At 38.4% G+C, this 15336-nt stretch overlaps 1 protein-coding gene across 2 annotated transcripts; it reads left to right on the plus strand.

The window, feature by feature from the left end:
* Positions 1–660: 660 nt before the first annotated feature.
* LOC113434636 (uncharacterized) lies at positions 661–14280 on the plus strand. Of its 2 annotated transcripts, XM_087935892.1 has the most exons (7): positions 661–799; positions 3082–3170; positions 4741–4788; positions 8004–8885; positions 12014–12840; positions 12871–12924; positions 13147–14280. In XM_087935892.1, the coding sequence occupies exons 2-7, from the start codon at positions 3117–3119 to the stop codon at positions 13676–13678; spliced, it is 2397 nt and encodes a 798-aa protein (XP_087792018.1). In that variant the 5' UTR covers positions 661–799; positions 3082–3116; the 3' UTR covers positions 13679–14280. The 2 variants fall into 2 exon arrangements, with proteins under 2 accessions (XP_087792018.1, XP_087792017.1); XM_087935891.1 differs by having other exon boundaries at positions 12014–14280.
* The last annotated feature ends 1056 nt before the right edge of the window (positions 14281–15336 follow it).

A 15336-nucleotide genomic window follows, 5' to 3' on the forward strand; every position in this document is an offset into this window, starting at 1 on the left:
AATATATACACTAACATAGCTGCAAACATTCTCCAGATAATTTTCAAGGATGGATGGTGAAACAGGAATAACCCTTGGACAAGGTTTAACTATTTCTCGTAAGTTAGAACATTTCAACTACAGTCTTATTTGAGAGTAAGTCATGCTGAACTAATTAGGACTTGGGACTTCATAGATATATATAAGATTCAATTTACTGTGCAGAAGTTTCTGTCTCCCCGTATTAATAGCTTTACTGGATAATTTATTAACTTCCATTCCCTCCCACGCTTGTATCTGTTTTGCATAGGGAGAGTACGAATGTATTATGACATATCAATTGAGCAATTTTTACCATGCCATTTGGTTAATTAATGCCTCCATAATTAAACAAGTCAGGGAATACACCAAGAAAGCCTATTCCCTGGAGAAAGTTGATTATAAATCTGAATGACCACAATGGAGAAAAAAAAATGTCTAGGTCACCGTGTCTAGCACAGCTCATTACTGCAGCCAACTGATTCTATATATTTAAGAGAGCGTAAACTCATTTCATGTGAGCTTTTTAATTAAGTGGATAGAAAGCGGTCTAGTCACACTGGAACCAGATTGATTTGGGGGGCTAGGGAAGCGTGGGTAGTTAATATGTACCTCACCACCAAAGTTGCATCGTACAGCGCCCCAAGAGCAATGATTGGTTCAGATCATACCCAGGCAAGTGTTTAAATTTCAGAAGGTTCAAAGGTGACGGGGAAACCTTCCATCAGACTTGTTGCAGTCATTTGAGATCTCAAAGGTAGTGCCTTTCTTGCAAGTCAAGGTAAGGAATCACAGAGTTTGACCCTCTCCTATTTCATTTATGTTAGAACAACAGAAAGGACTCACAGTATCTTAGAGGTTAATAGATTTATTGGGACATTTGCTTTCATGGACTAGAGTCCAGTTTAAAGTATAAGATGCAGCATGATTTAGACAACTTGTTATATGAGATGCATGTCAAAATATTAAGAAGAAAATACTTATTTAGTTATTTTTATTTATTTTTCAAGCATGTATTAGATAACAGATATAAGTATAAACATGATTATTAATACATGAAATGGATAAGAATAAAAGGGAGTATTAGGGCAGGGATGGTAGGAAGGTTGGTGCGCTTATGGGTCTCTTAAGAATGGAGTGAGGTCCACAGTAGACAGTCTAAGGTTAAAGTTTTTTGGGGGTTGGGGAAGAAACCACAGAATCATATTGAATAGTCACACTGAATATGCAGTAATGTTGTAGTTAAAAGTTTGAATGACTTTGAAGAAAAGCTCTTGTTTAAATTGTACAATGTGCAAATCAGTATCACAAGGCTTTGGAAATCCTGACATAAGTCAGACCAGCCTTGTCTGGGGAAGGAATGTGAAAAAAAGAAAAGCAAGAGATATTCACTCTATCTGAACTATTTTTCATTCTCTGTATATCCTGTGGCATCCAACTACTTCCAGTGAGGTGAAGTAGCTATTGCAAGACTAAAATGTTTCAAATTAAACTTGGAGAATATTGCCCCACACTTGATGGAAAGAAGTGGGCTTTATATAGCCTGTTAGTATACTCTTGGATAGGTTGTTTTGTAGATCAGTGTGCTAACTTAGCCTATTGGGAGAAGATTAAACCACCCTACATATTATTTTGGAAGGGAGAAACTGTTAATGTGCACATAGCAGTTGCATCATATCCATGATATGAACTGAGGCAATGTGTATCTTCAAGGAAACGAGTCTCAGATGTTTTATTTTGGAACTTCTGTGAATGAAGTTCTTCCATATAGCTAAATCAATCACATCCCAGGCAACTTTATACAGAATGGAATGACATCAAAGATGGCAGAGAGGTGTTGGTCCTTCTGCTTTCTTAGGGTAATTTACAGGTCTTCATAATATGTTTATTAATATTTGAAGTCTTTTAGTGAAAAATGCTTAGGAAATAACAGCAGCAGCAATGCCAATAATAGCAATATGTTTCCAAAGAAGTTAATACATAAAATGCACCACAGTGTTATAATATGATGTTTTAGTAATTAATTGTGATTCATGTTAAATCACCTTAGTTCAGCTAAGTATAAGCAACAGCAAAATGGCCATTTTGAACAATCACAGATTTATAAATGGAAAAAAAGACAAGTGTGTTTTCAGCAGCTGTTGACAGAAATTGAGGTTAACAGAACTAATTGAGAAGGGGTTGCTGGAGAATCGGTTGCTGAGATTATGAAAAGGAAAATGATTAGGTCACAATAAAACTGAGAAAGATCTGTTTTAAATCAGTACTCTGAAGAGTTTACAGAGGGAACAACACTGCATTTGTAATTTAGTCTCTTATTTTTACCTTTAATTAATAATCTATCTTCACTACCTTTAAAAAAAACAACAATTGTTGGCCTATATATATTAAAAAGAGATGAAACGAAAGCTTGACTCAGTAAAAGTTGGTTCACTAAACCAGAATATGTTGAGATAAACTGTATCAGCGTTTTAAAACGGGAGAAGGGGGAGGGAAGATGGTGGAAACCAATAGAAAAAACAGCAATCCCACATGGGTGAAGTGGCCACAACTAGCATCATTAGACGCGTATAGACTTAGTATCCCTCATTCACCAAATGTTGCTCGCCTGTGTAAACGTGTTTCCTATGTAGCCACAACCATACAACCCTCCACTCACGCAGGCAGTTATCAGCAAACCTATAAGCACCCCAACTTTGCAAAGTATAAAATAGATTTGGGTTTTTTTAAAAGTCTTTGGGTTAAGGGGTTGGTGAGGAGAGACCCAATAAAGGTCCAAGGGTTCAAAGCACATTCGATTAACAAATACTGCTGGTCAGCTGTTGGGGAGGGGAAGGGATGGAGTATTATTTATTTTTATTATTTATTTCATTTCTATCCCACCTTTATCCAGAGAAGAGCATTCACGTAGTAACATGCGCATCCTATTTCTTTAATGTTTCATTTTCCTTTGTGTCCTGAGTAGTACAGCACAGGACATATTGTGAAACCGGTATATATTACTGTATACCTTCTACAGGATGTTTGGATTGCAAGTTCATTGAATTATCTCTTTATTTTCAGCTGTTTCCAAGGTCAGGCTGTGCCTGTTGGTGAGGATGAAGAAAACAATTGTGTTTCTTTGTATTGTTGTAACAGCTTGGGCGCTCCCGGTAAGTCCTTTTTATGGCTTCATGGAATTGATGTCAGATCTTTTCATTTGGAACTGCATAGTTTGGGGTGTGTGTGTGTGTGTGAATATTCTTCTACAGGAAAGCAACGATTATTAGAGCAGAACAGAGCATTAGAGTTGGAAGAACCCCCTTCTAGTCCAAGCCCTTGCTCAAACAGGAAACCCTATGCCATTTCAGACAAATAGTTGTCCAATTCTCTTAAAAACTTCCAGTGTTGGAGCATCCACAACTTCTGGAGGCAAGCCATTCCATTGATTAATTGTTCTAACTCTCATAATTTTTTTTCCTTAGTTCTAGGTTGGCTCCCTCTTTCATTAGTTTCCATCCATTGCTTCTTATCCTGCCTTCAAGTGTTTCTGAAAATAGCTTGACCCCTCTTTCTTGTGGCAGCCCCTTAGATATTGGAACATCATTATCATATCACCCCTAGTTCTTCTTTTCATTAAACTTGATATAGCCCATTCCTGCAACTGTTCTTACATAGAACAGATTCTCAGGATGTAGGTATTCCCATTTTGGTTTAATTCTACATCACTCTCAGAATTCAGAAAAAAAAAAGAAGTCTGTAGGATGTTTGCATATTTCTACGCAATTCTTTGAAAAATCTCTTTTAAAACTACTTTTCCTAGCTTGCTCCCATTTTTCAAGTGACTTTTCTGTGGATATTGTACTTTTGTGTACATTAATTCAAGATGCAAAGAGCACAGTGAAATTCCAATAATTGCAGATTTAAAACACCAGTTTGCTTATTTATTTTTTTGCAATAAAATTTGACACCACCCAATCCAAAGAAGTTGTGCTAATTTATATTTTACTCAGATGCAAATTGGATATTTTTATATAAAAGCTGACAACCACCTTGATCCTTTGCTGTACCTAAGGTTAGATAGACGTCCATCAGGAATATGCTTAGGAGGTTCCAGGATGTTGTCTGACAATTAACTCAGTAACATGCCAAAGTTACACATACACAACTATATAGGTGTAAACTACAATGTGGCCCAGAGTTTTCATTATGCTCTTATGCACATCAATTTCTAGATGAAAATGTTCCATAGTCAATTATTAAGCATGCTAACAATTTTATCATGCTACATCTGGTCAAAAAGAACATAACTCTTGCTCAGGAGCAATTAATTATTTGGTAATTTATTATTCAGTAGTGTGCTATTTATTTACTGTACTATTAGTATTGGGTGAGTACTCCATTTTGAAAGTTGGTAATAGGTTAATCATTATCATATCAGATAGAGGCAGAAATAAATATTCAAAGAACCGATGACAAAGTGCAAAAAGAATTCATTCAAGTGATAAATCAAATAACTTTTCTTGGAGCATGTACAAATTAAATAGATTGCTTCTTTGGGGTGCTCACAACCTTTTTTGTTTAAGCCTTTCCTCTCCATTCTTTAGCAGATTGTTATGTCATATCACATAAACTCTTGCAATGCCATTTACAAATCAAGCAGAAATATACTGGATGTTATACACTGATTATTATTTTCAATAAAATTTAATTGCTGTTTCAATTGTTTTTCTGATTTACAAGCTCCTTCAACATGAACAAAGGAATATTATTAGCACTGGGGAAAATGAGGTGAGTAAATCTTTATAAAATTTCAGCATGCATATATTATACAATGACAATATCAGATTTCCTTTAAAATATGTGTATAGTTAATATTGGTTTAGGATATTATTTCTATACTGCTTTTCTTATTGCTAAGAACTCCAATATAGTTTAGAATCATTTGTTTTCATGCCTTTCTCCAGAATGCAATTTATCAAGGAATTCAGCAGATTAAAAAGAAATAGAGTTAGCCATGCCACATTACACTGGAGATACGGTTAAGAGTAGGGGAGGAACAGCTTAATAAACAGAACAGTTTTTGGACTGCATTTATTAAACTGGGGGTTCTGTTCCACCAAAATCTTCTACAGCTCTCGCAAAACCATTACAAAGGGTGAGATAACATTCTCTGAATTTGGAATATCATAATGAAAGGACTGTCATTTTATGAAAGGACAGTCACTTTAATTTAACAGAGGGGGTATAAAGGTGTTTTGATTTTTTTCAGTCTCTCAGGTATCCTATAACTCCTTCATCTTGAGAAAGAAACTATCTTGTTGCTATCCTGGATACTTTACACAGTAATTCATTTGTATAATTCAACCATACCGCAAGGTGTTTATCCTGAGATGACTGGCATAGGAATAGGAACAAATACCAAAGGCAAAGTAGGAATTATGGTGATACATAAGATGGAAGAGGGACAGTAAACCTTCTAATATTCCCCATGTTACTTATGTAAAGGAAAACAGCAGTTTGCTACTAGGATAAGGTCAAATTATTTCTTCAGAGTCTTGGCGTTTCAGTGGTATGCCAAGGGTGAAATGTCCAAAAGTAAGCAGGATAAATTCAGGAAATGAGTGGGACAAGGACAAAAATTGCATTTGTTTTATAGTTATTTCAGGTGACTTTATGTTAATTAAATGCTTAAGGTACAGCATTCTTTCTCCCTGTATATTTAATAATTGTCATCAGAACTCATCTAGTTTGGTGACAAACATAGACATGGCTAGATTTAGGTTTAAGGGGACCATCAATGGTTTCCAACTTTGAGGCACATAGTACTATTATAACATAATACTATTTTCTCCATTCAGAGTAGAAATTGATTATTGTGTTATGCCTTTTCAGAATTAAAGGCTTCCTAGCTGGGATATATCTCTAGTTTAAGAGAAGTGGGTTGGGTGGGTGGGGAAAGGTCAACAAATAATGCAATGACTCTTCTGGCATTTTTCTTAGTGACAGAAATAGAAGGAACAGGTGATGCTATCTTTATACCAACTGTGTCGTTTTGATCTTGCACGCTTTTGAATTCTGACATTCTGTCCAGGTTTAACTTGGTACTTCCTGACAAACTAATATTTAAGGAACAGTGGTTTTCCTGTCTGTGTCAAATTAAGCTCCTCTTTTAGTTTCTAACACAGGTGCCAGTATTTGGCTCAAACCTAACAACAGCACTCTGCCCATCTGCCATTGTCATCCTTCAGATCAAGCAAGAGAGCCCTATCAGTTGGAAGATGGGAAATCCTCTCAACGGGGATGAACTTTACAAGTGTTTTAAAAAGTGTTAGAAAAGATATTAATAAATAGATTTTTCTTTAAAAGCAATGTAATGATAATATTGAAAAGTAAAGAAGAGAGAATCAGCATGATTAATAAACTAGGCTCTTAATTACAATTATTTGGTTCTGTTGTTTAAAAAGATAAATTGCTTATATTTGTCATTTCAGTCTCTGCTCCCCAATATTCTTCATCTCAAGCTTAGGTCCTGTTTATGATTTTCTCTTTGTCATGCAGAAGGAATAAAACCCAGGCCAGGCTGCTTCTTATGACTTTAATGAACTTGTTTAGCTGAGATGGGGGACTTTTTGCCACAAGTCTCAATGACAGAATCTCCCTTTCCATGGGAACTCATGATCATCCTTCCTTGCAAATAATTTTAATTTAGGAAGCCTGCCAAGCTTTTCTTTAAAAAATATTCTTTTTAAATCAGTCAAGACAGTTGTGTTATTTTGTGTTTGACTTATTATCGATGTTGGCATACAGATATATATCTTCCTGTGAGCAGATTTATTAAAAAGCAAGGTACTAATTTGTAAAAAGTGAGCAAAAAAACCTTTTCTTTCATGCAATAGTCATACACTGCTGGTAACGTGAAGCCCTGGAAAATTTCTCACTGGAAAACTAAACATCCACGGGACAGCCAGATCTCTATGCCAACCCATTAAGTGGGGAATTGTCCTCATCCAATTTAATAATGTATTTGTTAGGGTTTTGTTCAACCTGACCAAAACAAGCAAAGACAAAAGACAATTAATTGTTCAGGTCAGTCAGTAGACATGATCTGATTACCTTGATGACATCATATAAGATTCTGGATTTTTTGGGTAGTGTAGTTAATCTTCTACTTACTTCCTTGTGCCAGAATTGAGGTATAGCTTGCAGATTAGAAACCTGATAACAACAAAATGTAAGTAAGATTGTAACAAAATGTTTTGAGTTACAGGTTAAAAAAAACAGGTAGAGCTTCAATTGCAATAGTAGCCATCAACTTGCTTTTTCAACCATACCTTGCAGATATCCCTATTCAGGATAGATATTCGTGTTTAATCTTTCAATCTTTCTTTCACTCGCTTAAGAATATTTTATCCCATAGGCACTCTATTCCATTTTCTGTCTTTTCTTCCTATAGTTAATTAGTATTCTAAATTATGTTCATTTCTTATTTGTTTTACCTTCTCTCCCCTTTTTCTTCCTTTCTAAAAAATATTTCAAATGTTTGCAAATATTAGGGTCCTCCCAAGTTTCATAATATCTCTTTCCTGAACATGGATAATGGCTACATAACAATAGGTACTATGGGGGGGGGATGATTTTTGTTAGTATTTTATTATTTTTATTTGTATTTTACTTTATTCAGATTAATCAGATAGTTATTATTGGGAAACAGATACCTTGTTTGAGATTTCTCAGCTACCTAGTTTAAGGTCCAGTTTGAATCTTTTTACGTCAACTACAAATTGTGCAATGGTGCTGGGAGGATCATATGTTGCTATGTTGCTATGTCTGACAGCAGAAAACTGATTAGCTCAGCTTTGATTCTTCAAGACTCTTCTTAGGTTTTTATGCTACCACCACTGATAGCAATGGAACACAAATGCAACCTTTAAGCTCACCTTTAAAATGTCACACTTTTTAGTTCTCTTTCATTACTCCTGTTCTTAATATTGCACTCCTTATAGGATACATCAAATGCCATTCATCGTGACAATGGTGGACAAGACTTCAGAGGTTTACTCAACTACCTAGGATATACCAATGGAAATATTAATTGTGTATATGGAAGGAGTATCGGCCCTGGATATGAAGAATGCGAAACAGAAGAATCTACTCCAAGTGCGGATAGAGTTAATGGAGCTGCTGATTTTGTTAATGTCAGTGAAAATGAAGGTGGAAGACCTGAAGATAATCTGAGAATAAATGAAAACAGGGAACATTTGTCTGCAGGGGAAAATGCTACTGAAAGACAAGAAGTTACTCTAGAAGGTGAATATCTCAGTGATTCCAGTTATGGAATTGGGCAAGAGAATATTCATTATAGAGCACCAGGAGAACTTTTTGAGGGTGATCCAAATGATAAGCAGCATGGCACTGAAGATCAAATTAATGATCAGACTGGAGGAGAATTCAGAGACAGTAGAGGACTCCGAGGCAATCACATCCAAAGCTTTATTGACATGGATGGACCTAGATCTGCAAACTATGGGCCCAGAGATAACACAGTAAATATGCTGATGGGAAGTGAGGTCCATGGGGAAAGTATACATTGGGCATCCATTGATGAAGGTGGAAGTGGTAATGGTGGAGATCCCAATGAAGAAGGTTCTAGTGATGGCTGGGGAGATGGAACCTCAGAAAGTACAACAAACTCTGGGGAAAATGTGACAGAAACCCATAGTGATAGGGACAACACTCAGGCTTGCGATGCGGACACTGTGGATGATTCTCTCAACACTGATAATGAAGGTTTTCAAAGTCGTGGTGATGTAAGCCCTGAAACTAAGCACGTGACATGCCTTGAAAAGAAAAGAAACGATGGGCTGGATTCAAATGGCAATACTGAGGTGAGCTATTTATTTATTTATTTATCCAAAAGATGTACCTACTATTTGTGGCTAGAAAAGACCAAACCCTCATCATTTTACAGATGATAGTGGGATTAGTATCATGGGGCATAAAATTTTGCTGCACTTTATTTTCCTCAGATTGATTTTTCAGACATGTGAACAGCCACTAGGGATTGAAGAAGAAAAAGGGAAATTTCCTCCAATGTACTGTATTTTGTAGGTTAAATTAGTTTACAATCTCAATGATTTGAAGGACTTTTAACTGTTAAGTCAGTTTCTCTCCCCTCTGATGTTGGTCAGAAGTATTCCTATTTAAATTGGAAGTCCTTGATATTCATAATCTTCAGGATGTGATAGGCTAGGGATTCTGGGAAATTACTTTTTTCTTTGCTCTGGCCTCCACCATTTCACAATAGAGGATAATAGAAGGGACCCTGGAGGTCTTCTAGTCCAACCCTCTGTTCAAGTAGGAAACTATACCATTTCAGACAAATGGTTGTGCATTTCCTGCCTGGGCCTCCCAACCTTGCCTGTTATTCATGAATCTCTTCGTGTTTGTTGTATGTGTAACTCCTAGATCTCAGCCTATGGGTGTAGAGAGTGACATGTCTGTATAGGATTAACTCTTTGACAAGAGAATAATCTACTCTTGCTGGAAGACGACTGTAAGCTCTCAAAGCCTTTCCCATTAACCATGGGGCTAGTCTGACCACTCATTCACTCTCAGGCCACTCACAAGAGGTAGCTGCTCTTTTAAACTTTGTGAAATAGGCTTCTATGTTGTATTCCTCTGACAACTTGGAAATTTTTATGTTTCTGGGATATCCATGAAAAAAAGTGGGACATGCAACTCAAGAGGAAACCGCCCAAGTGGAGATGGCTTAAATTCAAGCAGTTTGATATGTCTTACGGAAACTTTAGAATTAAATCTCTCTTCCGGTTACTGTATCTCTTTAAATAGACCCATCAGCCCCTTAAACTCTTCCCTTCTTACCTCTATTTCACTCCTCTCTATTCCAGCCTATCTTTCCTTCCTTTCTCCCTCCAAAGCAGCCCTTCTTCCTCTTTGATTAACCCCAGCCTTTCTTCCTGCTGCTGCATTATCAGTTCTGCAATCGTAATAGCCCAAGTATCTTCACCTAGCCCCATGCCTGGCTGGTCTACCTTTTGCTTCACCTTTACCACAGGTCATGGGTGGAAACCTGTCCCTAACAAGGTAAGAACCTCTTCTGAGGGAGAATCTGTCACTTTTGCTTTTTCAGTGTGTTTGGTGTAAGCTCTTTTATAAGAATCCTGGTTTCTACAACCAGGATGCTGGTTAATTCCTACAAAATCTGAACTCTGCAAAGCGCTTTTCCTTCTTTACAGCCCCCTTTTAAGCCAAAGCTTGTTTTATTTTCATAGTTTGTATGTGGGAACTGAACTGCTTGAATTTAAACCATTTCCAACTTGTGTGATTTCCCCCTTGTGTTGGATATGTCACTTGGTAAAAATGGATATCCCGCCTCTGCCACCACTTTGTCATGAGTTCTTTTCAATATACCCAGGCTCAAGAGAAACAATACAAACACACAATCACTCAAAGGCTAGTACTTACTGCTCATTACTCCACACTTCCCCAGTTCTACTACAGCTTCTAATACTTCTCATTTACTACTACTACTACTACTACCTATGAGTCCTACTGCTAGAGAACAGCATCTCTTTCTATTTGCCTTAGGCTGTTTCAGGCTTTATTTCAAAAAAACAAACATAACCCAACTTTTCTCTCATTCCAGCTCCAACATTATTACCCACAGCTGCTGCCTATCTGTTTTATCTTTAATAGTCACTAGTTGGTTTGCGGCTAGGAAAAGGTCTTAAAAGGACAGAGTAACAGCAGTTTCAATGCTGGCCATTATTGCAGGCAGCCTACTCTTCAACCCAACTGAAGTCCAGGTGATTCTGGACTAAACACTCAGCCCAATTTATCTCACTGAGAAGAAAGCACTGGGTATACTGGAGGAAAGGCAAGAAATAATTAACAACTACTAAGAAGCCTTGGTACTTAATTTGCATTTCAACTCAGTTACATTCAACCCATTATCTAGGACTCTAGAAAGAAGTTCTGCTCCTTTGACACAAGAAATGATGCCTGCAAATGATTTTATCTGGTTTTATAAACAGATGTTTGTGTTGAGGGGTTGCCTCAGATTAAACTGAAATTCTTATAACAAGTTACAATGGAAGGCCAGTATATCTCTAAAGGGCACCATGCCAAAATATTAAGCTAAATCTAATGAAGAAGCCTTTGGGGAAGGAAAGATATCCAATGTTTAAGGGGCTGCCACAAAGAAGAGGGGGTCAGCCTATTCTCCAAAGCAACTAAAGGCAGGACAAGAAGCAATGGATGGAAACTAATCAAGGAGAGAAGCAACCTAGAACTAAGGAGAGATTTCCTGACAGTGAGAACAATTAACCAGTGGAAGAGCTTGCCTTCAAAAGTTGTGGGTGCTCCAACACTGGAGGTTTCAAAGAAAATATTGGATGACTATTGGTCTGAAATGGTGTAGGGCAGCGGTCCCCAACCTTTGCTGCTTGGTGGCCTGGCTGGATGGGGATAAGAAGGGAACTGGGCTGCGCGAGTGGTGGGCTGGCATGCACGCAGCTCAACTTGCACAAGCAGCAGGCAAGCGCACGCCTGTGCAATTGCCCACCAGCCTGTAACTCACACAGGTTGCTCCAACCAGCCACCCATGGGGCTCAATTCCAAATAGGCCAAGGCCTGGCAGTGGGCCATGGCCCAGAGGTTGGGAACTCCTGTTGATCAGGGTGTTGGACTAGAAGACCTCCAAGGTACCTTCCAACTCTGTCATTCTGTTCTGTACACCCCACAGTCTTTGCTGTTCCTTTGTTTAAAATTACCATCACTTTTATATTATCTCATAGTATTTTGACCCATGTTGCTTTGTATAGTGTGACTGTATTGATCCAGCCTGCTAGAAATATATTTGGGCACTATAGATGGAAGCTCCATATCTACCAGCTTTAGTGGTGAAAGCTTTGATTAATGTGGCTTTAAGGCTTTTAAGGCTGCTTCTTGATATACTTAGGTTTATACTTTTCTTTTAACTTTTTGTCACCAGGACACAAAGAATACTACAACTGTAAATAACAGCACTACAAGTGGTGGTAACATGCATGATAAGGTTATAAATATACCCAACCATGAAACCCCCCATCAAGATACCATCCGGACTCCCCAGAGAAGTGATGGAGAAGGTAGCAGTGGCCATGAGGACACCAGTGAAAATGGGAGCAACAGTGCGTACAGCTTCAGCGATGAATTGATGCAAGGGGATGAACCCAACCAAAGCCAAGATTCTGAAGGCTCAGAAAACAGCAGCCAGCAAGATCTCCCCAGTCAGGCCAGTGATGGGGAAAGTGCATCTTTAGGAGAGGAAGAGGGGCAAAGCAGTAACGTCGGCAGTGAGCAGTCAGACAGCAAAGGGGAAGACTATGAAAGCCAACTGGAAAGCAATGAAAGCAGCAGGCACTCAGGAGGGGATGACAGTGAGAATGGTGGCCCATTTGTCAGCAGCGAAAGTGAGAGTCAACCAGACAGTAGCCAGAGCCAGCCTGAGAGCAGCAGTGCGGATGACAGTGAGGATGAGAGCATCAGTGAAAGTGACAGTAAATCTGAAAGCAGCGTTGACAGTGGCAATGAATCCAAGAGCAGCAGTGAGAGTGACGGTGAATCCAAAAGCAGCAGTGAGAGTGATGGTGAATCCAAAAGCAGCAGTGAGAGTGACAGTGAATCTGACAGCACCAGTGAGAGTGACAATGAATCCAACAGCAGCAGTGAGAGTGACAGTGAATCCGACAGCAGCAGTGAGAGTGACAGTGAATCCGACAGCAGCAGTGAAAGCGACAGTGAATCCAATAGCAGCAGTGAGAGCGACAGTGAATCCGACAGCAGCAATGAGAGTGACAGTGAATCCAGCAGCAGCAGTGAGAGCGACAGTGAATCTGACAGCAGCAGTGAAAGCGACAGTGAGTCTGACAGCAGCAGTGAGAGTGACAGTAAATCCAAAAGCAGCAGTGAGAGTGATAGCAGTAGCAGCAGCGAGAGCGACAGTAAATCCAAAAGCAGCAGTGAGAGTGATAGCAGTAGCAGCAGCGAGAGCGACAGTAAATCCAAAAGCAGCAGTGAGAGTGATAGCAGTAGCAGCAGCGAGAGCGACAGTAAATCCAAAAGCAGCAGTGAGAGTGATAGCAGTAGCAGCAGCGAGAACGACAGTAAATCCAAAAGCAGCAGTGAGAGTGATAGCAGTAGCAGCAGTGAGAGTGACAGTGATAGCAGCAGCAGCAGTGAGAGTGACAGTGATAGCAGTAGCAGCAGTGAGAGTGACAGTAGCAGCAGTGAGAGTGACAGTAGCAGCAGTGAGAGTGAAAGCAGCAGCAGTGAGAGTGAAAGCAGCAGCAGTGAGAGTGACAGCAAATCTGATAGCAGCAGTGAAAGTGAAAGCAGCAGCAGCAGTGAGAGTGATGCTGAGAGTAGCAGTGAGAATGAAGATAACAATCAAGCAGGCAGCAGTGAAAGTGACAGCCAATCCAACAGTGACAATGAGAGCGATTCAGCAAATCAGTCCAGCAGTGACAGTGCTGCAGAGACAACAGAGGACTCAAATGAAACTGAATCTGAAGCAAGTGAGGATAATAACAGCAGCACTCATTCCCACAGTGCAGCCTCTGACAGTGAATCTCTAAGTCAAGGAAGTGAGAGCAATGATTTAACTAGTGATTACTAACCAAAGAGAAGAATGAGCAGATGAAAATACATTTACAGCAATGGGAACTGTTGGGATGGCAGAGGGTGAAAAATACAAAGTCTTATTTGTAGAAGCCAAGTCACTAGTCCTTAAATTTGTGATCTTTTCTAAAGATCAATCAAACTTCAGAATAAGAGAAGCTAAGGCAAACTAGAGAGCCATTAAGAGAAAAGGTTTTGGTACAGATAAGCCAACAATGCTCAGAGCTTTTGTTTGTAAGTAGAGCCATTTTGCTTGCAATGAATATGTAGCTTCACCTGTGGAATTTTGATTGCCAGTAAATAGGAAATAAAATCAAAGCTCCGATTCAGTTCTTCATATTACATATCTGCTCCTAAAGGGGTGGGCTTGATTTACATGAGCATTGACTATTACTTGATAGTCTATTGACTATAACTTAATTGCAACATGAAGTAATGACTTGCAAGCGTGAATGAGCCTTTACTAATATATCTCCACATTGAACAACCCAATGTGGATCTGATTTATTTACGTGTTTACTATTATGGCTCCAACATTACATGTTCAACTCTACATATTCCCCCTGTGTAAACTGTAAAATAAATTATTATTTTTCATGATGTCTCAGGAATATTTCTTAGGAATAGTTTACCCAATTTTTATTCTCAGATTCAAAATAGAAAAGGGATGTTCCTAAGCTGCATGTATTTTTGGGCAGAGGCAATAATGTGTTCTCTGCATCCAGGATTTTTATCCTAAATATAATTTGTCAAGGGAAGCATTGATACAAATATAACTTACGTTGCTACAACTTTAAAAGCACAACTATAATGACGTGGGAAATTACCCGAACAAAGCTGAATACCATACATGTAAGTACCCGCGAAAACTTAAGAAAACAAATATAACTTAGTTTCCACAAAGAGCTTTGATTATATAAAGGTCCTGCTTTAGCAATAGCTATAGCAGTTAGACATATATATCGCTTCACAGTGCTTTTACAGCCCTGTAAGTGGTTTACAGAATCAGCATATTGTCCCCAACAATCTGGGTTCTCATTTTACCAACCTCTGAAGGATGGAAAGCTGAGTCAACTTTCAGCCAATCAGGAACAAACTCCTTGCAGTGAGCAGTGAGTTAGCGCACAATACTGCATAACCTTTTAATTTGTAAGCCGCCTTGAATTCCTCTTTTTCTTAGGGCAAACTCTTATGAAGAACAAAAGAAAACAAAAAGCTGAAAAATACCTTTTGCCTGAAGATCCCCCAAACTTTTGCAGACTTTCCCCTTTGTTTACAAGGAACATTTTCAGGTTACAATTGAATTCAGACATTGCTTCATTTGAACAGGGGGAGGGGGAGCAGTTTGCTTATTTTGCTTTTCAACACAGATCTAATATTGCATTTTATACTAAGCTTAAACATTTCATCTCTGAATTACACAATATTCACAAATTGGGGGAAAAAAGTAAAAAACATAGAACTATCAACCTCAAATGAAAGTAATGTTAAAATGTATCCTGTTAGAGGGTTTTGTTTGATAAGTGCATGTCGGGCAATATTATATACAAGAATACAAATATTCAAAATAATGCTACAAAAATCCATAGTTTTCAGCTTAATATAGACGTAGAATGAACCATGTTTTCAATGAAAAAAAATAGAGTCTGGGAGAAA

This window comes from Pseudonaja textilis, chromosome 6, assembly GCF_049901715.1.
Source record: "Pseudonaja textilis isolate UNSWEBS1 chromosome 6, rPseTex1.2, whole genome shotgun sequence".
NCBI lineage: Eukaryota > Metazoa > Chordata > Lepidosauria > Squamata > Elapidae > Pseudonaja > Pseudonaja textilis.